General features: G+C 38.7%; 1 protein-coding gene across 1 annotated transcript in view; it reads right to left on the bottom strand.

Moving 5' to 3' along the window:
* LOC134601732 (collagen alpha-1(VII) chain-like) overlaps positions 1–21,975 on the bottom strand; it is a 414,484-nt gene that overhangs the window by 152,674 nt on the left and 239,835 nt on the right. Inside the window, exons 76-80 of the mRNA XM_063446237.1 lie at positions 14,230–14,355; positions 13,392–13,463; positions 11,842–11,877; positions 9,457–9,516; positions 7,881–7,925 (exon numbers count right to left, since the gene is read on the bottom strand). Of these exons, the coding sequence (XP_063302307.1) occupies positions 7,881–7,925; positions 9,457–9,516; positions 11,842–11,877; positions 13,392–13,463; positions 14,230–14,355 (339 nt within the window). The remainder of the gene's footprint in view (positions 1–7,880; positions 7,926–9,456; positions 9,517–11,841; positions 11,878–13,391; positions 13,464–14,229; positions 14,356–21,975) is intronic.

Genomic DNA, 21,975 nt, shown 5'->3' with positions numbered 1-21,975 from the left:
GGTGACTTTGCTATTCGGTATATGCCATCAAACATAAATTGTCTGGCCCCTTTGGACGGTAGGATAGTTGCCACTAGGCGCCTGATGAAATGGGGCAGCTCTTCTAGTGGTATATTCTCTGGGACCCCCCGTATTTTTACGTTTTTCCTCCTGCCTCTGTCGTCCAAAATATTAAGTTGTCTGGCCATCGAGGTTTGTGTTGCTTTTAGGCTCTGCACCGTGTCCCCCAGTGTTTGGAGGTCCTGTTTCAGGTCTGCCAGGCCTGATTCAGTGGCTTGTGTGCGGGCTGTTATTGACTGCACCTCTGTGGTGAGTACTGCAAGGTCATTTTCCCACATTTGTTTTAAGTTTTTCTGCAGGCCGGTTAGCATTTCCTGGATGTCACTTTTGGAGGCCGGTGTGTGGTCCCCTACCCTCGGCAGAGCCTGCAGGGGGTCAGTTTTGGAGAGGAGTGTGTTCGGGAGGTCTCCCGCCCTCAGCATTGTCTCTGGTGGGTGAGTGATGGAGGGGGAAATGTTAGTGTGCTCTCCCTCCATTGAGGAGGTTGGCGAGGGCCCACGGGGCGTCTGATTAAGTGATGTGGCAGGGGATTGCAGCATGTGGCTGATGTCTCGCTGTGTTCTAGGGTTGGGTGCAGGTTGCTTTTGTGACCTTCGCCCCATTGTACTTGCCTCTGTCTGGGCGTAGTATTCCGGCGTAGTATTCCGGCGTGTACCGCGGGTCGAATCCCCAGGCGAGCTCTGTCGGCTGTCCGCCCGTGAGGTAGGCCTTGGGGCCTCGTTTTCGGGTTTTTCTGCCCGGCGTAGAAAAGAAGGGCATCTGTGGATTCCGTAGGAATTACTGAAGCCGACCCACTAGTCGGAGGCTGTGTGCGACGTAGGATGCTGTTGATTTTGCGAGATTTAGATGATTTCTCTCCGGAGCTCTGAGAGATGGCGGCTGCTTCGTTCAGGCTCCAAGCTCCGCCCCCCCCAAGATATATATTTTACTGCAAGTTTTACAAGTTGGTAGGAGCATTGGTAAAACTTGACCTTTAATAAACAGGTTGTTTCGTTGCTAACTTTTGCAGAATAAACAATGTTCTTGATTTTTCCTCAGATCCATAGACTGACCAATAATTCAACTGTAGACTCTAATGGTAGAATTGTGTCAGAAATATTTATGATTTCTAAAGAGAGGCCCGCTGTAATATAGTTATGCCTTCATTATTGTTTAATACTATATATACAATGCAGAGCTTTTATGCTCTCTCCAATTCTTAAGGGCCATATCTACATAATGTAATGGCAAAAACCACCACCAACATTAGCAACTAGAACTCAACTTTATAAAAATAGCCTTTACGGGCAACTATCACTAGCAACAATATGAAAAAGGATTTGTATTCCTGTATTTTTCTAGCAATAATCACTAGTAAGTGTAAAAAAGGACATGTGGCTATGGTCAATTGAGAAACTGAATTTTGTTAATATCAAATTAAGGAATGATATACTGATTAAATGGATATGGTAATCAAATGTAAATATTACTAAAACATATTGTCAATCTTTTAGCATTCTATTCTTTTTAGAATACCATTCCTATATTTTTTCCAAATCATTTCAATTGTTTGAAACAACATAGAAGTATATGACGGGAGTTTGAGTTAAAATTCCAAACACCTTGCAGAATGTTAAAACTGACAAAAGGAAACAAAATGTAATAATATACAACTAAAACAGCGTTCATAATAATAATTAAAATATTACTTGTATTATACATATTATAGTTGATTCCAAAAAAATCTACAACCTTGTGCCGTGTGGGAGAGAGGCTGAGCCAGGATGCAGTGAGGAGGGGGGCTCAGCAAGGAGAGTCAGACCCCAACTCCCACCACAGTCAACACACTGCACTCCAGGGAAGGTACCATCTTGCAAAGGTAGGAAACCAAAGGGTGGATTTAAACGTGTAAAGTTTGTGTGTATGTGTGTTTGTGTGTGCCAGTATGTCTGTGTGCACGTCAGTATGTCTCTGTGTGTGTCATTATGTCTGTCTGTGTGTGCATCAGTATATCTGTCTCTGTCTGTGTGTGTGCCAATATGTCTGTCACAGTGTGTCAGTATGTCTTTCATAGTGTGTGTCAGTGTGTGTATCTGTATGTTGTCACTGTGTATATCTGTGTGTGTATCTGTGTGTCAGTGCGTATATATGTGTATCTGTATGCAGTCAATGTGTGTATCTGTATGCAGTCAATGTGCGTATCTGTGTGTCTGTGTATCTGCATGTGTGTCAGGTTATGTATCCGTGTGTCTCTATGTATCAGTGTGTGTATTTGTATGTTGTCATTATATTTGTGTATCTGTATGTTGTCAGTGTGTGCGTCTGTGTGTCTGCATGCGTGTCAGGTTGTGTATCTGTGTGTCTGTATGTGTGTCAGTGTGTTTATATTTGCCTGTATAGCTGCATGTGTGTCAGTGTGTATATCTGCGTATCTGCATGTGTTTCAGTGTGTGTATCTGTGTGTGTATGTGTATCACAATATGTCTATTTGTGTATACATCTCAGCATTCAAACACCAACACTACTCACAAATACACCCCTGCATTAAAATTTCAACAGTACATACTATTACACATCTTTGTTAAACACCAAAATGCAAGTACAAACACACCCCTACATTCACACAAACATACTAGACATGTGGAATTCGTTTAGTTCCGAATGTACATTCGGACATATTTTGTGCAATTTGGATGCTTATGAATGGGGGCACAAAATAATTTTTGGACTCAACTTCAAACATAAAGATAACAGTAGAAAAAAATTAAATTAAAACCAAAAGAATAAAAATCAATAAATACAAATATGACTATGCTCACAACCAATTGCAATCATGTAACAATAACAAAACACAAAATAGAATATATTAAAAAAATTTGAAAAAGTATCAAACAATTTACAAATATAACAACAGAAACCCATGAATTGTAATGAACACACCACCACAGACTTTCTATCGTAAACGTTTACCCAGCCAAAATCTCCAATATACAAAAGATAGATTTACAAGAATGGAACGCCCCACACGATACAGAAACCAAAAGTTTTGTTCACCAAAAAGATATTCACCACATAGACACTACTCACCAAAAAACAAATACATTCCCAAATCTCCCAAGCATTAAGGCAAAAAAATTCTCATGACAGACAAAAAAAATATATATTCATGAATGACAATACACATTTCACTACACATGTAACAAATACATCAAACAGATCTCACAATGAAAATCCAAGAATAACAGAAAAAAAATAGTTGCCACTTAAAAGAAGTTGATTCACCCCTTGTAGTGAGACCAAAAACATACAGACATACTTACAACCAAACTCCTTTAACATCAAAAGACAATAATGAAAGCAAAAATGCATGGGACAAATTGGTAATTACATTACCCTCACAGCTAATTTTAGTATAAATTAAATTACCTTTTTAGATTTGTATATATATACAAAAGACGATAACATCCATACTAAGACCCGTTTTAAGAAAGTACACACTAATAATTTTATAGAAATAAAAAGCTGCCATAACAAACCATGGCTAGATAGCGTTTCTAAAAGCCAAATTCCAAGTTTAAGAAGAAATTGTTCCGAATTACCCTCTTTCCAAACAGAGGCATTACATTTAAAAGAGAAGTTTATACAAAAAGGTTAGAATACAGACACTCTCGATTCCATTATAGAAGAAACCAATAAACTAGAAAGAGAAAATATTTTAAAACCAAAAAATCTTAAGAAAGTAATACTTTTAATTTACCAATAATATTGGATTATAATAATAAAAATGTGCACATTAAACACATTTTGAAAAAAACATTGGCACCTTTTAAAAGAAGACAATATCCTCAACAAAATTATTCCAGAAAATCCTAAAGTAATTTTTAGAGGAGCAACAAATCTTAAAATGAAATTAACAAAAAAACTATACACGGAATAATCCTACGATACGAAGAATTTTTCTTTAATGATAACAAAGGTTTTTATAGATGTAATTGTTGTGTAGTTTGCAAATAAAACTAAGAAAATTGATAAACTCACTTTGAGTTTTATGTCAAATAATACTAAAAAAAGTATATAAAATAAAATAATGTTATAACTTGCAACACTAAAAACACTATTTATTTATTAAACGGGAGTCTTCTAGGAAATCAGAACTTTGTTCATCATCTGTTACTATAAAACATTTATGTACATGAAACAAAATTGTTTCATACACCAGTCACACTTCTGATGAAATCCCATGGTGAAACGCATTTAGTGTGCTTTTTTTATAATTCTTTATTTTTCGTGCTTGGTAGCGACAATTTGTAAAGCAAACATGGTAAAATCCAGGTATTAACATATTGTTGATTTGTAAAAAGCAAAACTAACATTTGTCAGACATGATAATAATTTCAGGTCAGTCATAGCACTTTTGAACGTTACATAAAACAGGTACAGTTACAAACCCGGGTGAAGCTGGAGAAATATATTGTAAGAGGGTTTTAAGCATACTCGCGGGGTACTACAAGCTAAAGTGTGACATGCTTGGAGAATTGTTTCGGTGAGGGTGGGTGTGGGTGTATAAAGCAAGCTGTGTGGCTCACAGAAATGTGTGGGGATTTAAGGTGCCAATATCTTCTGTACTGCACGACTAGATTTCCATTCCGACTGAGTCGGAGTAGTGGGTAAAGCGATATATCTCTCGTTAGGAGTGAGAGTAATGGCTTTTGTGCTGGTGACCCCAAGGGGATGGGAGGCGGGGGATGGCAGGGTAGGGAAGAGCAGTTAAGCGCCATATCATCTAGTATGGCCAGGCGTTGCTTCATGACCAGCGATCAGATATGCGGCTATGGTTGCGGTCCTGCCAGGTAGCTAGGTGGAGCGTTAAATAGCGGAGCTTGTCATTTGGGTATTAACTAAATTAATCAACAATCATCAGACAATAAACACTGAAATTAAAACTTATGCATGGTTAGGCTGTCTTGTGCAGCCGAGTCCCACAGAGCAGTCCCCAGTCTACCTCAGGTATCTGGTTCAGGTAGTTGGTGCCTCCCCGAGTCCTGAAAGTTGTGCCGTCTGCTTCCCAGGGTTCTTCGCTGTGCACCTTTCATGATGGTGGTTGTGGTGGGGGCAGTCCTAATGCCTTCATGAAAGCAGATACCCCCGACATGAGGGAGTGGGTAGACTAGTCACGGTGGACCGGAAGAGAACCGGTGTGCCCCCATCTGTAGGGTATTCCCGCCTGACTCAGAGATGTCATCACTGGTCCAAAGGATTTGCGCCGGAGGGGCCCTAATTGTCCGGCCCTTGTGCTGTAGTGGGGTCCGGTAGGCATTCTGCCTTTATAGGCCCTGTGTGTGCTGGCTTTTTAAACATTTCCCCGATATCCCTACCAGGTGTGTTGGTGGAGGCTTTGTGCATGCGGCGGCTCCTGTTCCATGCCTCTGATGGGGTGTTGGTCTGGTATTGTTCGTGCCTACCCCGGGCCACCGAGCAGGGCCTCGATGTCTATGAGTGGTGATGTGTGGTAGGCCGCAACCTTCCGCCGGCGTCTGGGCTGCTTCGGAGTCTGGAAGAAAGGCATCAAATGGCTCCGTGGGCTCTCAAAAATAGGTGGGTGCAGTTTTTGAAGCTGGATGGGCGCTGGGTACGGAGATATTTTGTGGGTCTCAACAGGCTGTGCCGGAGCTAGGAGAGATGGCGTCCGCTCAAGTTGGTTGGTAGACTCCTCCCCCTAGTGTGTTTTTATACCCCAATTTTGGTTTATATCTTATGCTTCACATTTTTGTTTACTTCTAGTAAAGTTTATCCTTGTAAATTTAATAATTTTAAATTTATTTGGAATTTACTTATTATACCATTGGTTTCCTAAACCCCACACTTCCAGACCTACATATGCCAGGTGGGGATTGTACCACCAACGCTCAACTACACTAGAGCAGGTTCATGCTCTCAAAAATAAAGTACCATCATTAGTACGTGCGGATTATATTTAAAACATTTTTACTTACCCAAATTTCCAAACCGAACCAAACCCAATTTTTTGCCCATGCACATCCCTAAAACATACTCCATACACAAACATGCTAACATTGAAACACACAAATGCTGCACAGTGCTAAATTCGACTCTGCATGCATGGGAACATGGTATAGCCCCAGCTGTCAAAGCATTGTTGGAGTTGCACGACAAATGAGAAATCTACCTTTTGGCCACCCTTGCAATAGGGGGCCCAGAAAAATGAATGCACTAGAGCCCTCTCTACTTTACGTCCACCTCTGTGGTGGGGTGCGGGCTTGATTGCATGTCAAGGAGGTAAATCGGGGCAGAGCCAGCACAAGTCCTGGCCAATCAGCATCTACTCATAGAGATGCACTAAATCAATGCATCTCTATGAGGAAAGTTCAGTGTCTGCATGCAGAGGGTGGAGACAATGAATGGCAGTACTGCACAGTGTGCAGCACTGCCTCAGGAAGCACCTCTAGTAGCCATCTGAGGAGTGGCCAGTGGAGTTATCCCTAGGCTGTAATGTAAACACTGCATTTTCTCTGTTTTTTACAGTGTTTACTGCAAAAAGTCTGACGGGAATGATTTTACTCACCAGAACAAATGCAATAAGCTGTAGTTGTTCTAGTGACTATGGTGTCCCTTTAATCAATTCCCCATATGTATACATGTATTAGGGTACTAGGGCTAACATGTAATTATTATTGTTTAGTAAATTAAACATGTATTACTACATAATGCTTCCCTTAATTATATCTGGATTTATCTTCACTAATTATTTATTCAGGGCTGGATTAACATAGAGGCTGGTTGAGCTGAAGCTCCATGCTCCTGGAATAGGCTCACTGATTGAAAAACAAAAAACAACAACTTTTTTTTTACTACTCTTCACATGCTCTTGCTTTGCACAGAGGGAATTAGGTATTGGAATTTAGAATGGATGCAGGAATCAAAACTAGTGTGGAATGGCTGACTGTAAAATAGATAACCAAAAGCTGACTTTGCTCACTATGCAAATGCTCTTGCTGCTTCGGTCTCTCTACAGTGTGGCATGTTCCCTTTCTGTTTCACTCACTACATCCAGCTTTTTCTCTGTGCCAGACTGCTAAGAAATAGCTTCTGTCTGCTAGTAAGAATGGAAGGGAAGGAGTGGACAAGTGAGTGCTGGGAGACACATAGGGCACTGTCCCCACAAAGCTTAGAGTGAGCGCATCATTAGATATATTCACGCCAAGCACAGGGCGCTGAAACAGCACTGTCTACATAGTACGCCCTTAATTGGCAGGCGTGCGTCACCTTTACCCTTTCCATGAGGGTCTGTCCCTTTGGCCGGTGCTAATTACATAATTTGCGTCACTGGCACACCTCCCTATATCTCGCCCACCAGTGTCCGACTTTACAGGATAACGATGCTGGAGTCATAGATTTGGCTTAGAGATGAAAGTAAGAGATTAGCATAGGTATGTGTATTCCTATAAATGCATTCTGTGAGATTACCTCCTGCACCTCATCCACCAGATACAAGACACTTGGAAAGTATGAATGTTTTACTGTTTTCTAGATTCTATAATTTTGAGCACCGGGCAAATTAGGGTCTTAAGCCATCCTTCTATCTGAATCAAATTACTGTTCCGTGGAATCTCTGGACATATAATTTTTCATTTCTAAATTATTATTATTATTATGCCTTAAATACAATCTAGAGGAAGTTTAAATTAAAAGTATCATAAATCAGAATGTTTTATTGGTGTCAAACCATTTAATTTATAAGTAGTTCATATGTTATCTTCAGATAAACTCTAATTTTATTAAAGTTTTTTTTCTAATTATATTTTTTATCACTATCTACTTACCAATATTCCAGCAGGGCCTTTTAGTCCCGGAACTCCATTTTCACCCTACAAAGAAAAAATAAACAGAATTGCTTAATGGTTGGTGCTTGATTTAAAACACCTCTAGCTCCATTTACCATTCATGCCTAATGATGTAGTAAGGATATGTGTGATAATAATATTGTACAATGCATATATTAACCACACAAGAAATTTAAAAAACAAAAGCAAATGTAATTTATTATATTAATGTTTAGCAAACAAACGGAAATTAAAGGGACACTTATTGTAGTTGTTCTGGTGTCTATAACCTGTCCTTGCAGCTTTTTAATATAAACACTGCGTTTTCAAAGAAAAGGCATTGTTCAAATTGCTGCCTAGTTCACTCAGGTGGACACTAGAAGTGCTTCCTGTGTCAGTGCTGCACAATGTGCAGCACTGACATTCAGTGTCTCCACGATCTGCAAGGCAACGCTGAACGCTTCCCTTACAGATGATTTGATTAAATGAGGAGATTTTGCTGTGCATACACAATACCCTATAAAAGTGCTTTCATATGGGAACGCATTGGATTGACTGAAATCATCAAGATTGACTATCCCACGGAGGCTGGGCGAAGCAGCGCCAGCCACGATAGGACCAGTGCAGCGCTAGAAAAGGTATGTAAAATACTCCCTTATCTTCAGGAGTTAAACTATTCTCAAATGGTTTACCCCAAATTTGCCTCCAGCACTAATCTTAACTCCCCCCAGGTGGCATCTTGCTTCTGAAATCTCAGTGCGGAGTGCTGACGAGCAGGAGCACCACTGATTGGCTGAGAGTTGCCAGCTGACGCAGCCATTTGGAGTTTAGTGAATAACTGTTATGCAATTGTATTTCACAAGTTCTAGTGTGCAGCTTCGTGTTTTTAATTCTGTGATGGTACTTGAATAATTTGGGAGCAGGTTTGCTACACAGACACCATGACTGTACCGTCTAACATCGTGGAGACGCTAAAGCTAAAGCTATAGCTACCTATAGGTAAATGTTTCAGAACATAAGTTTGAATTTAAAATTATATATTTTTATAAAATATATATATATAATTATCCTAATATAGTTATTCAACGCAACTGATGCATGTTTAGCTAATAAAGAAAAGAAATGATAATACAGTTATTTTTGCATCTTGGAAACCAGAGAATATCTGAATGTACCTTTCCTGGTTCAACACTTTGTTAGTATGAAATGTTGGTTTTCCCATCATGAATCTCTATCTCCATCTAGTGGCTACAAACAAATATTATGCACACACATTACAGTGAAAGAAAAAAAGGACTCCCAAGGAGTGATATACCGTGATAACAGGCAATATTAAGATCCTACATCATAATACACAGGTCTGATCAAAAAATACAAAGCTTACAGTATCTAGTTAGTTACTAACATAATTATTCCACTTTAGTCTGTCCCACTATTGTAGATTAATATTTTATTGTAAAGTGCAGCAGAATAAGCTGGCACAATATAAATAGCAATAATAATAATACTGATCAACAGATAAGTAATAAAACAAATTTCAGCTAAACGGGTCCATATATCCAACAGAAATACTTACTCTGGCACCTGGAATTCCTCTAGGACCTCTAGGACCAGGTTCACCCACTACAGCATCACCCTACAAAAATAAAACCATATCAAATGTTAGAAGATTTAACCTCTAATCTGATTAGGTAAATGTCAGATCAGATATGTAATGATCATTTAAGGACAGTACTAGTTATCAGAGTTAAATAGTTTGTGATGTTCTAAAATGGACACTGATTCTAAAGTCTTATTGGGGAAAGGTGGCACAAACAGTGATATTTATCAAAGTTTCTGGGATTTTATAGGGATTTCAAATGGAAAACATAGCTGACTATCACAATTTTCACTTTTACTTAAAATTGTAACTGGAGGTGACTCCAAATAAGAAGCTTCGACAGATCAGAAACCAAGTGCCATGAACAAGGAACAACCAACTACATTTTATTAAAACAATAGCTATTTAGGGCTGGCCATAAGGAAGCACAGACCACCTTAGGGTGCACCAGTTCAGGGGAGGAGGGTGGGGAGGAAGGAGCAATGTTTGGGTGGCCAGCAGGAGTAGAGCACACAGCGATTCCCCTGCTGACAGTCACTTCATGTAGCGTGGTCATGCGGTCTGCTATAAAATATCCTATGTATCCTCTACCCAGCATGACAGGAAATGGTCACTAAGAGTAGCAAACAGCTTTCTGTTAGAGGATACAGAGGATATTTTATAGCAGACCGCATGACTATGCTACATGAAGTGACTGTCAGTAGGGGAAGGAAAAAAGAGACACAAAGAAGGGAAGGAAAAAAGAGACACAGACACACAGAGGGGTGGGGGAGACACAGATCTGGGTGGAAGAAACACACAAAGGGAAAGGATTAAAGAGACACACAAAAGGGGCTAAGGGAAGAGACACAAAAAAGGGCCTGGGAAAGGAAAAATAGACACACAAAGAAGCTGGGGGGGGGAGAAAGAGACACACAGAGGGGCTAAGGAGGGACAAAAGTGACCTAGAGAGGGTTGGACAGTGGGAAAAGGCACACACAGAGCTGCTGGGCTGCTGGGAAGTAGAGAAGGTGACACACAAAAGGGATTGGGGGAAAAAGTGACACACAAGAGCCTAGTGTTGAGAGACACTTAAATGTGCTGGAGGAAGGAAAGAGACACGCAAAGGTTCTGGGGGAGAAGGCGACACACACAAAGGTGTTGGAGGAGAAGTAGACACACAAAGGTATTGGGGGAAGAAAAACACAAAGGGTGGTCGGGGGGAGAACGAGACAAACAAAGGAGTTTTGGGGGGGAGGAAGAGACACCCAGAGGGGAAGGGGGAAGAGACATAAAAAGGAGCTTGAGGGAATAAAAGACACACAAAGGGGCCAGGGGTAATAAGAGACACAAAAAGGTTGGAGGGGGGGGGGGGGTGCTTGTTACTGTTTGTTACTTAATTATTAATGTTACATTATCAGTGATATCAGCTATACAAAATAATGAACCAAAAAAATAAATTACAAAAATGTAAAACAAGGTGTGTTGGCACTTCTCAACAAAGTTAAATAAAGGGTCTGTTTTACAAATAGGTAAAAAAAAAAGCACTATGTATTGTTCTTATATTTTATAGAAGTTTCTGCTAAACTTGAATTTTGAATATTGATATAGGTATTACCTGTGCACATTGTTTGAGAAAATAATGAAGACTGGAAAAAATGTCTGTGGTGCCTATATGTCTCATGCATAATGGACTTTTGAGTTCTGCAATGTCCTTGTGTATGGCCCTTGTATGTAAATCGTATAGGTTGCCTTTGTAATGGTGCAAGTGAGTTACAACATATGTATAGACCTATTAAAGAACTAGATAGTTATAAATCTTGAGTGTAGGTGCTAGATATATTTATTTGCTAAGAACCATACATTTATCACACTGTGGAAAACTCACACATAAATAGGTGAGTTATTGATTAAAATCAAACCGCTTATTTGTAAAAGAAGAAACACAATTATTTAAATCGTTACTCCAAGCACCATGACAACTTCAATGATTTTAAGTGGTCATCGTGCATTGAGTCTGGAAATGTTGCATGTTGATATGAAACGCTGCCTTAACCCCTTTGCTCCTGGATTTGTAACTGCTGGAACAAGAGTTAATTCTATGGATATTTCTATGCACAGACACTCATTCAATGGCTGAGAGTGATCAACTAGTACTCTCAGCCAATTTATGAGCGGCAGAATTAGCATCCAGCTTCTGAAGAAGCCGGATGCCACTAATCCAGTTTCAGAGGAGATCAGGCAAAACTGTTTACCCGATTACTGGGGGCCAGTGCCAGGGTCTCCTAGCATCATAACCCCAATAGTGGGCTATAGTAGCGAGGATGCTTGGTGTAACCCTTTAACATCATTAATATCATTACACATTAACATGCTTCTCACCTTCTCTCCCTTGATCCCTGATGGTCCAGGTTTACCCTACAATAAGATATAATTATTAATGACTCTCTTCTCAATCTATGGTATTTAGATGGAATTTTAGAGAATAAAAAGAAATACTAGACACACAAGGAAACACATGTATTGGATATTCAGTTCATTTTCAACCCATTAGTCACCACTGGTACCGTCTCTCAACTGAGCTAGAGTGCAAGCTGATCTCTGCACCATCACACTATGTGATAAGAATTTAGATCAGTCAGTTAAAAAATACATGGAAAAAAATAGACTAGTGTATACTCACATGATGTTCAGGTGAGCAACTTTACCTTATGATACTACTTGAATGACATACACATATCAGAACTAGTTAAACCCATCATTCGCAGAGAGTAAATCAGAAGCAGAAATATAGGACTAATATAGGATGGAAACTCTTTACCAATCCTTAGAAAATGGAAAAACAAAATCAAGGGAACAAGTGAGGTCAGATATCAGAAAGCACAATAAAAATAACCAAACCAATAACCAGAGAATGACCACACAGTAAGCAACACACTCTTTAGATGCCGGCCCTCATGCAGGCCTGGGGCCTGGGGCCTGGGGCCGAGGAGGCACCCTGTTCCGGATTAACACTTGTCCAAGTGAAGCAGCAGCTTTGCCACTCAGCGAAATAGGCTGAACTCGCTCTTGGGACTACCATCTGAGCATATTCCCTCTTCGGTAACAACTGAATTTAAGTGTTTTAAATGATATTCATCAAGTTTTCTTTTATGTCTTATGATTCTAATTTCTCTGCTTTTGTCTGTCTCTACGCTATAAGACCTACTACTGATGTGATAAAGTACCATACTGATAATGCTCCCAGGGGTGCAAGCGACTCCAATTAACAAGATGTCTAACACTTCTACATACATAGACTATCCAACGTGTCTAGGGCATACCTTTACCTCTGTGTAAACGAAGCAAATCATAGAGCCTGACTAGCCTGTTAGTGCCCTACAATGATTTATAGTACGTTAGCAAATCACTTAAGCACCAAAGCCTAGCAAGCGACCCATACTAATGGCATACCACTAAGTCCCACTGCTACGGCTAATGTTTCTATAACGCTAATGTTTTGTTATGCACAATGCCTCGCACTGAACTGCTCTTTCACCAGTAGTTACGTTCGTGTAAAGGGCAACAGCGATAAGCGACAATTAATATGTTATGCCTAAGGTCATGTTGGAATATTGGTTGGACATATCTGCTCTTAACCTAGCCTAACTTTACTCGATATAACCTGCCAGTTTCGACCTATAACTATGTTTATTAACATAAAATAGTGAAAATCTCGCATATGCCATGACACTGTAATTGCATGTAAACTCATGATGTGCTTGTTCTGTCGTTGTGGCATTACAGGTCTGTATGTTCATTTGTGCACTAAAGAAAATTAAAAATACAAATTTTAAAGTGTCGGCTACATTTCTGAACATTTTTTGAAACATCTATTTTCATTTTCTTTTCCTCGAACCTAATATTCACTTTGTGGAGCAGCATATTTATACCTCTTTTCCCACAGGCCCAGGAGCACCTGCTAACCCAGAACTTCCATTTTTTCCCTTTTTTCCTCGTTCACCCTAGATAAAAGAATAAATAAGCTATTATCACCATTATTTTCTTATTTATATTTAAGATATAAGTCAGTTTATATTATATTTTGAAAAAATACATTGAAAAATTCACGATATTTAGTAAAATAAAATGCCACTGGCAATGAAAATATTGCAAGGTTTTCCATTTTGGCACATTTACTCAAAACAATTGACCAGCAGATGTTCATAGAGGGCCACATCAGTCGAAACAGAATTAATAAGTATGTGTTGATCCAGTTGGGTTAATCTACCCAGTGGACCAAGTGTAAATAATGTAGAAGCACTGTCTTATGATGGTGTCAAACAGCTACTCTGTTTGGTTTAGGTAAAAAGTCTAAAACATGAGTAAGAGGATCCGAAAATAACCGTTATTACAAGGCTTGGGGTTTCGTAGCAACAGTAGAACTGATCAAAATGTTGGAGACTCCAAATGTTATATTAACAAAAGATGAAGAGAACAGTTTTATGTTGGTCATATTTTAAGCAGAGGATAACAGGATGCAGACAGCCAGTAAAATACACTAGAGGTATAGTAAGTGAAGGCAATATTTTCCATTTAAACGCATATTACAGTTAACGATATTAGGTGCTAAGTTACTATTTAGAATGATGTAAACATTTCTATCTGCTTTAGTTTTCATATTAAGTATGCTGTCTATTTTTTGTCTTATATTAAATTATTTAGAATTTACTTTATGCACATTTTACATCTAAGCTACATCATTGGCATTAAATTGCATGTTTTACTCACTGGTGGGCCCGGGGGGCCTAGCAGCCCAGTCAGACCTCTCTCCCCCTGGGAACCTGCAATACCTGGGTTACCCTGGATACCTTGGATTCCTTGGGCTCCTGTGGGTCCTTGATCTCCTGGCTCTCCCTGTGATGAAAAAATGCTCTATACATATATATAAAATACACAAGATCCAGCGAACTCACTCATCCACTATACAGCAACTTTAAAGCTTACAGATTTTTAGTAAAAAAAAACAAAAAAAACACATCTAAACTAGGCAAAAATATTGGGGGTTTATGATCATACATTGCATAAGCTTGTAGCACCCTTTTCTGCATGTTCAGGTGAGTGCAGCCCCCTGGTGTGTGTGTGTGTATATATATATATATATATATATATATATATATATATTATTATTATTATTATTGTTCAAGGGATAATATAATATTTACAGCAGAGACCCAATACACAAGTGAGAAGGTTATGAGCATAGCTCCTACAACCTATTATACTGGTTTATTTCAGTCTGTCAAGGTAACTAAGTTATGTTATATTTATTTTATAGTCAGTGTGTCTAGTGCTATGAAATGTATGAAAAGAATGTGTATCCTGTAGACCATACTGTCAGAGGTATTGTGGAAAATATATTAAATGTATATTGTAAAGTCACGGCTTAGCAGATGTGACTCCATTTTGTAACAGAGTGTAAAAACACACATTCATTGCATGACCAAACTGATTGGAATGTGGCTAATGTAAACAGTAATCTGAAATAAGGCATCTCTTACACTTAGAACTAAGTGTTTGGAACAAGAGGGGTTGAGAGTTTAAGCCCATACATGAATATATGTATTATTACATTACACATTATATATATACATTATTATTAAAACTAATATTAGCTGAATGTGTGTAAAAGACACACACACACACACACATATATATATATATATATATATATATATATATATCATATGACACATATTACTAATACAGATACACTTAGCTCCATACAATAGGACAGTGTAACTGAGAAAACCAGACACAGATTAGAATTACCAAGAAGAGATACTCCCTGCCAGTAATTTATTTTACTTTTCAAATTCAAGGGGACTTCTATAAGACCCCATTGTATGAGTGAGTTAAACCAAAGTCTAGATGCATAAATAGACTTTATGGCACAAAATGGAGACTGGTAATCTACTAAGAAGGACCACTACCCCCAGCCATAAAGATAAGAAAAGGTGACGTAATTTTCTCACAAATTTCGATTAACACCTTAGACAGTGGTAGTTGGAATTAGTAATGAAATTTATTGCGATGCAATAACACCATCTACTGATCAATGTCTATAAGACAATCAATAGAAAAATGTACACCCACCTAATCCCATTTGCCACTTTAAAAATATCCCATAACAAAGTCAAGATAAGAAATTCTTCAAAAATGACAATACGACCCTGTTAGGGGATTCAGATTCAGATTCAAGATTCAGATAATTGCAGATTCAAAAGCATCAGATCATCATCAGACCAGACAAAGGAACACACTTTGAACACACATTTACTCTGCTCTTCCCAACTGAATTCTGGGACTTTGTTACATTTCTTTGCTAGCCAGAACAACACTACTCTTGCTAACGTCCTACTCAATTTCCTTATCTTGACTATCTCACATTTACCATCCAGTTGATTATATCTCCAACCAACAAAATTATTTTCTGCCAAGAAAGCTGGTAAATATGCTAGTTTAGTTTAATTAAATTGTTTTTTTACTAAAAGCAGAAATATACCTGATAATAATGATCATATTTAAAAAATTTAAAATCATGTTTAGCTGAGGGAATTATATACATAATTAAAAACCTCAGACTGCAGCTGGGTCCAAAAATGTTAATCATAAAGTTGCTGGTAATTTGCCAAGTTTAGCATATCAACTATTATCCAGAGATATTGACTTATCTTTAATCAGAAACGTTAATTATCTTCAGCAGTTAAAATTAGAATTATTCTATTGGTTGTGTGAGAAACATTGTATGTTTTGTTTGCAATGTTTAATAGTTTAGTCTGTGAGAATTGTAGCCAGCAGTGAGTGAGTTAATTCTCTGTGTGCTGATTCTAATTGCCTGTCAGAATCTAGTGTTTATGACTTTGCGCTGCACTGTGTACAAAGCTCTGTGTTGCATTCTGGGTGTAATATATTTCTAAAAAAATGTATAAAGAACGGTATATGCAGTGATAACACCACATAATAATAAATAAATAAATAAATAAATAAAAAAGGGGGGGGGGGTAGCAGCTCCACACCCACTCTAGCGACTTGATGAGTTATACACTCAGAAATGGAAACTAGGGTGTGTGCGCTTAAAGATATAAAACTAAATAAATGATATAAGAATTATCAAAAAACATTCATTAATTAGGTAATAAATAAATAAGCAGGGGGCTGATTCCGATCACCACTGTTATATCTTAGCCGGACAATTAAATACAAATGTATCACAAAACAGAATAACAAAATATAAATGACACTAAATGTATCCACTGACTAACTACACTATTTGGCCGTGAAGGTGGAATGACCTCAATATGAAAAATATATAAAGGTCCGATCACTAGTGAAGGTAGGGTGGATACAACAAAGCAAAAAAAAATTTACCAATAAACACAATAATAATACCTCTGACAGGAGCTACCTCTCCTGCAGCTTCTGTCAGCTCTCTCCTCCTCCTCGCCGTCCGTTCAGCACCTCGGTCAGCTCCCAGTGCACCTCGGTCAGCTCTCGCGAGACTTACAGTGTGAGCTGATAGAGGAGCTTACAGTGTGAGCTGATAGAGGAGCTGACTAAGTAAACTCTCTGACAGCCCCCTCCTCCCCCCCCCACTTAACTACCAATGCCACTAGACCACCAGGGAAGGAGCCCCCTCACTGCTATGTATAAAGCAGGGAGGGGGGACGAAAAAAAAATATTACAAATAAAATAAAAAATAAATATTAAAATAATAAAAAAAAATAATACAAATTAATCATAAAAATATATTAAAATAATAAAAAATAAATAAAAAATTGCCCACTCCCCACCAAGGCTCTGCAACACACACACACACACACACACACACACACTGCACACATACTCATACACACATACACACACGCACACACACACACACACTGCACTCATACATACACACACACACTGCACTCATACATACACACACACGCTGCATTCATACACACACGCTGCATTCATACACACACGCTGCATGCATACACACACTGCATGCATACACACACACACACACGCTGCACTCATACACACACGCTGCACTCATACACACACGCTGCACTCATACACACACGGTAAATAAATATTCAATTAATATAATTTTTTTAGGATCTAATTTTATTTAGAAATTTACCAGTAGCTGCTGCATTTCCCACCCTAGTCTTATACTCGAGTCAATAAGTTTGCCCAGTTTTTTGGGGTAAAATTAGGGGCCTCGGCTTATATTCGGGTCGGCTTATACTCGACTATATACGGTATCTCTGACCTCGGTGTGGGCCCCCACCTGAGGTAAATATAACCAGAAAATAAATGAATGAAATATAAATAAATATAAAACAGAAGACAAGAAACAATAATAATAAATAAATAAAATAAAATGAAAAAACAGTAAATGTCCAGAAGTCCTCCCTGGGTAGGCAGAATAAAGGTGCTGTCGGGCGGATCAAAAAGCAACCAGATAAACCCTCGTCAAGGGAACTCCAACTCCCTCACACCGCGGTCGGGATCTTCAAAAAAGACCACAGTGGAGGTGAAGCAGGGAAGATGAACAAATAGGTGCAGAGTGATACAGCAACCGCCCAGACAGCAGCCAATAAATAAAAACCGCGGTCGGTATCTTCAAAAAAGACCGCGGTATTCAGCCAAAGATGAAGACAGGACGTCAAACCCAGGGGAAATGGAGAGAAAGGAACAGCCAACAGCCCACAGATCGACGCGTTTCGTCCCAAACTGTGGGACTTTATCAAGATCAGTACGTGTACGTAGATCACCACCCATGGTTTAAATACCTGCTCAAAATAAAACCAGCAGGTGAACCCCGGAGTGGATAATTATAGGTAATCAAACTAAATCAGTGGAACCTGTTAAACATAGAACATGTACTGATGGTATATATAATACTGACAGTTTAACAAACAAGTAAACAAAAGTTTAGCAAATTAGTTCCACACAATCTGGTTTAATATTAACATATAAAACTCCTTTAAAATTAAACACATAATATAAAAGAAATTTATAATAATTTCTATTAGACAGGAAAAAATCCAGGTCAGAGGAAAAAAACATCTACATACAAAAAGGGTGCAGTGCAGATGCCCCCTATATTATTGTTGCATCTCGGTAATGCAGCTACATATATTTCTTAAGCAGATCAACTAAATATAAAAAAAAGGGAACTCAAACTAAAAAAGTTCTAGCTCCTCATTTAGGCCATTAGGTGTGAGGGAGTCTAATCTAAAAATCCATAAGGATTCAGCCCTGGTAAGGTGTCTTCCTAATAGCAAGATCCCTAGTGGGAGGTATAAACTCTATTCCCATCACTTTAATAGATGCCGGGTCACTATTATGAAACAACTCAAAATGTTGTGCAACCGAAGATCTCCTATCTTTGTTCAATATGGCCAGTCTATGCTCTCTAAATCTAAATTTCAGAGGTCTGGTGGTCTGTCCTACATAATGCTGATTACACGGACAAATCAAAAGGTATACAACAAAGGGGGTACAGCATGTAATCCTATGGGTAACCACAAAAGTTTCTTCTCCCCTATATGATTTAAAAGTGGACATATTGTGACAAATATACCCACAGGTCAAACATCTACTCCGCCCACAACGCATATTGTTAACACCATTTTTACTAGTAGTTTGCCCCTCCACATTGTCCCTTAGTTTAGAGGGGGCTAATATATTTTTCAGGTTAGGGGCTCTCCTAAAGGTAATTTCCGGAAGTTCTGAAATGCTAAAACAAAGTAAAGGGTCCTTTCTAAGGATAGGCCAGTATTTATAAAAGACACTAATAATGTCATCATAACATTTGTTGAAAACCGTAGTAAAGACTGGCGAAGTCTCCACTCCCACATCCTTAGTACTGATATTGTGTTTAGCTCTCCTCTTTTGTGGACAATTATACTCATCCAAAAGGTTAAGGATAAGTTCGTGATTACTAGTATGTGACACCCTAATCAAGTGTGACTCCTGATCATGTGGCCTTACCCTATTCTTTAAACGGCCTGACGGAGCCTTTCTAGTGCCCCTGCCCTCAAATAAGCCCGTCTGATCTGTTCAGCAGGATACGCTTTTTCTATAAAGCGACGGCATAATAAGAGTGACTCTCTCTCATAGTCCAAAAGGGAAGAACAATTACGCCTTAACCTGAAAAATTGGCCAGAAGGGATATTTTGGATCCAAGTGGGATGATGGCCACTGTCAGCATGGAGATACCCATTAACGTCAACACTCTTTTGGAAGGTCCTGGTTAGAACTCTCCCCTGAAAACCTGTCAGAGTGAGATCAAGGAAATCAATGGTGGACAAATGTCTATGATAGGTGAAGGTAAGACCCCATAGATTATCATTTAAATAGGAGATGAAATCTTCTAATTCTTCCCAACCTCCCTTCCAAATAATAAGGATGTCGTCGATGAACCTGCGATAGAAGGCGAGTCGCCCCATCCAATGCGAATTCTACAAAATCATGGTGCTCTCCCAGAGGCCCATGAACAAATTGGCATAGGATGGGGCGAAACTCGCCCCCATCGCAGTCCCCTTGGTTTGTAAATAAATAACCTCCTCAAATTCAAAATAATTATGTTTTAGAATAAATTCCGTGAATTTCAAAATAAAATCAGCCTGTATTTCCGGTAATAAAGGATCAGATGAGAGATAATGTGAAATAGCTCTGAGGCCAAGTGCATGATCAATATTAGTGTAGAGTGAAACTACATCAATGGTGGCCCAACAGTAATAATCTTGCCACTCAACCTCCTCTATAAGAGACAGGACATGACCTGTATCCTTGATAAAGGAAGGTAGATGCGGAACATAACTCTGAAGGTGGAAATCGACCCATTTAGAAATGGGAGCTATAAGGGAACCTATACCAGAAATGATGGGACGACCAGGCGGTCGAGTTAAGGATTTATGGACCTTAGGCAGATGGTAAAAAATGGGTAAGTTACACTGTGCGGCCAAAAAAAAACCCCTTTCCTTGTTATCTATACATCCACTAGAGAAAGCTAATTCTATAAGGACTCTCAACTCCTTTTCATATAGCTTCGTAGGGTCACTCTTTAAAACCTGATAATATTCTCTATTACCCAAAATATTCAATGCTTCCTCAATATAATCCTTCCTATTTAACAAAACAATTCCGCCTCCCTTATCTGCCCCTTTGATAATAAGATCAGGGTTATTCTTAAGACTCTTGATGGCTGATAGTTCCTGCTGGTTAAGATTATTAGAACTATTTTTCAATTTGTTTATAGCGCCACAGCGCAAGCATAAATCCTTAAACTCTTTCAAGACTAAATCATAAAACAATTGGATAAACTGTCCCTTATCAGCCTGTGGATAGAAAGTAGAGGGGGCCTTTAACCCCGATGAGATGTTGGCTTCAACATTAGTAATATATTTCTAAAGCAGAAATCTGAAGGTTTAATATAACATTGCTGAAATCCGTATCTATAAAATAACTGTTAATAAAATTCAAGAGAAATTATCTGTAATATTGCATGTAACTCCTTTGGAAATTAATCAAACTTTATGTTGCTGGATACTATTGCTAGTAAGCTAATTGATTATTCATTAACAGTACTAAAACCTGTACTTGTATTATTAATTATTTATCGCAATAAATTATATATTTTAAATTGGCTGTAATTAATTCATTAATGAACTAATAATTGGGTTTAGTACAGTTCCTGACTAAATTATCTTCCAGGCACAGATGAGGGATTATCTTGTTTTATGTGGGAGTGTCCTGGACCTGAGAGCTAATGTAATAAGTTTTTGCTGTAGTCTGCTCTCAGGTCAAGTGGGGAATGCCCCTGGAATATTTAACCGGAAACCTCTTTCATGGGGACATGCATAAAAGGCCAATTGTGGCTGCCATTAAACAGAACACTTTACCCCTGCATGAAGTCTAGGCTCATGTTTGGGGGATTGGAGAGCTTTATTCACTCTTGGGATTGCTATAATCACTATTCTTCCTTGGATTACAACACTTGCTCTGCTTTGCTCTGTGGGCTAGGAGAGGTCTACTCACTGGAAGCTGGATTCTGGTCTTGGGTCCAGGGTGAGTGGAGGACAGCGAGACCCCAACCAAGCTGCGGCGGTTTGTTGGGTTTGCGGTGGTTATGGTGCATGAATTGCGTATGACAGCTTCACTCTCAATTATAAAATATAATTTTTACCACAAAACAATACAAAGTATTACGAATTTTCTTGTAAAATATGATGTATGTCAACATCATCAAAAATGCTTACAATACACAAACACAATGTAATCATGTGCTCTATTTGTGAAACCAAATTAATCCTTGGTGGATGTTTGCAAAATTGTGAATTTGTTTAGTCTTTAATTAGTGCCCATACAGCTCTCTTTTCCAAATATAAATACATTTAATTAAACCTCCACCACTCCACTATTTCTATTATATTCAGTTACAAAGCTTCCCCTTGCACCATTTGCTTTATAGTTTGG

This window comes from Pelobates fuscus, chromosome 3, assembly GCF_036172605.1.
Source record: "Pelobates fuscus isolate aPelFus1 chromosome 3, aPelFus1.pri, whole genome shotgun sequence".
Classification (NCBI taxonomy): domain Eukaryota; kingdom Metazoa; phylum Chordata; class Amphibia; order Anura; family Pelobatidae; genus Pelobates; species Pelobates fuscus.
The sequence above is the reverse complement of the archived record's forward strand: the minus strand, read 5'-3'. Positions and strand labels throughout refer to the sequence as shown.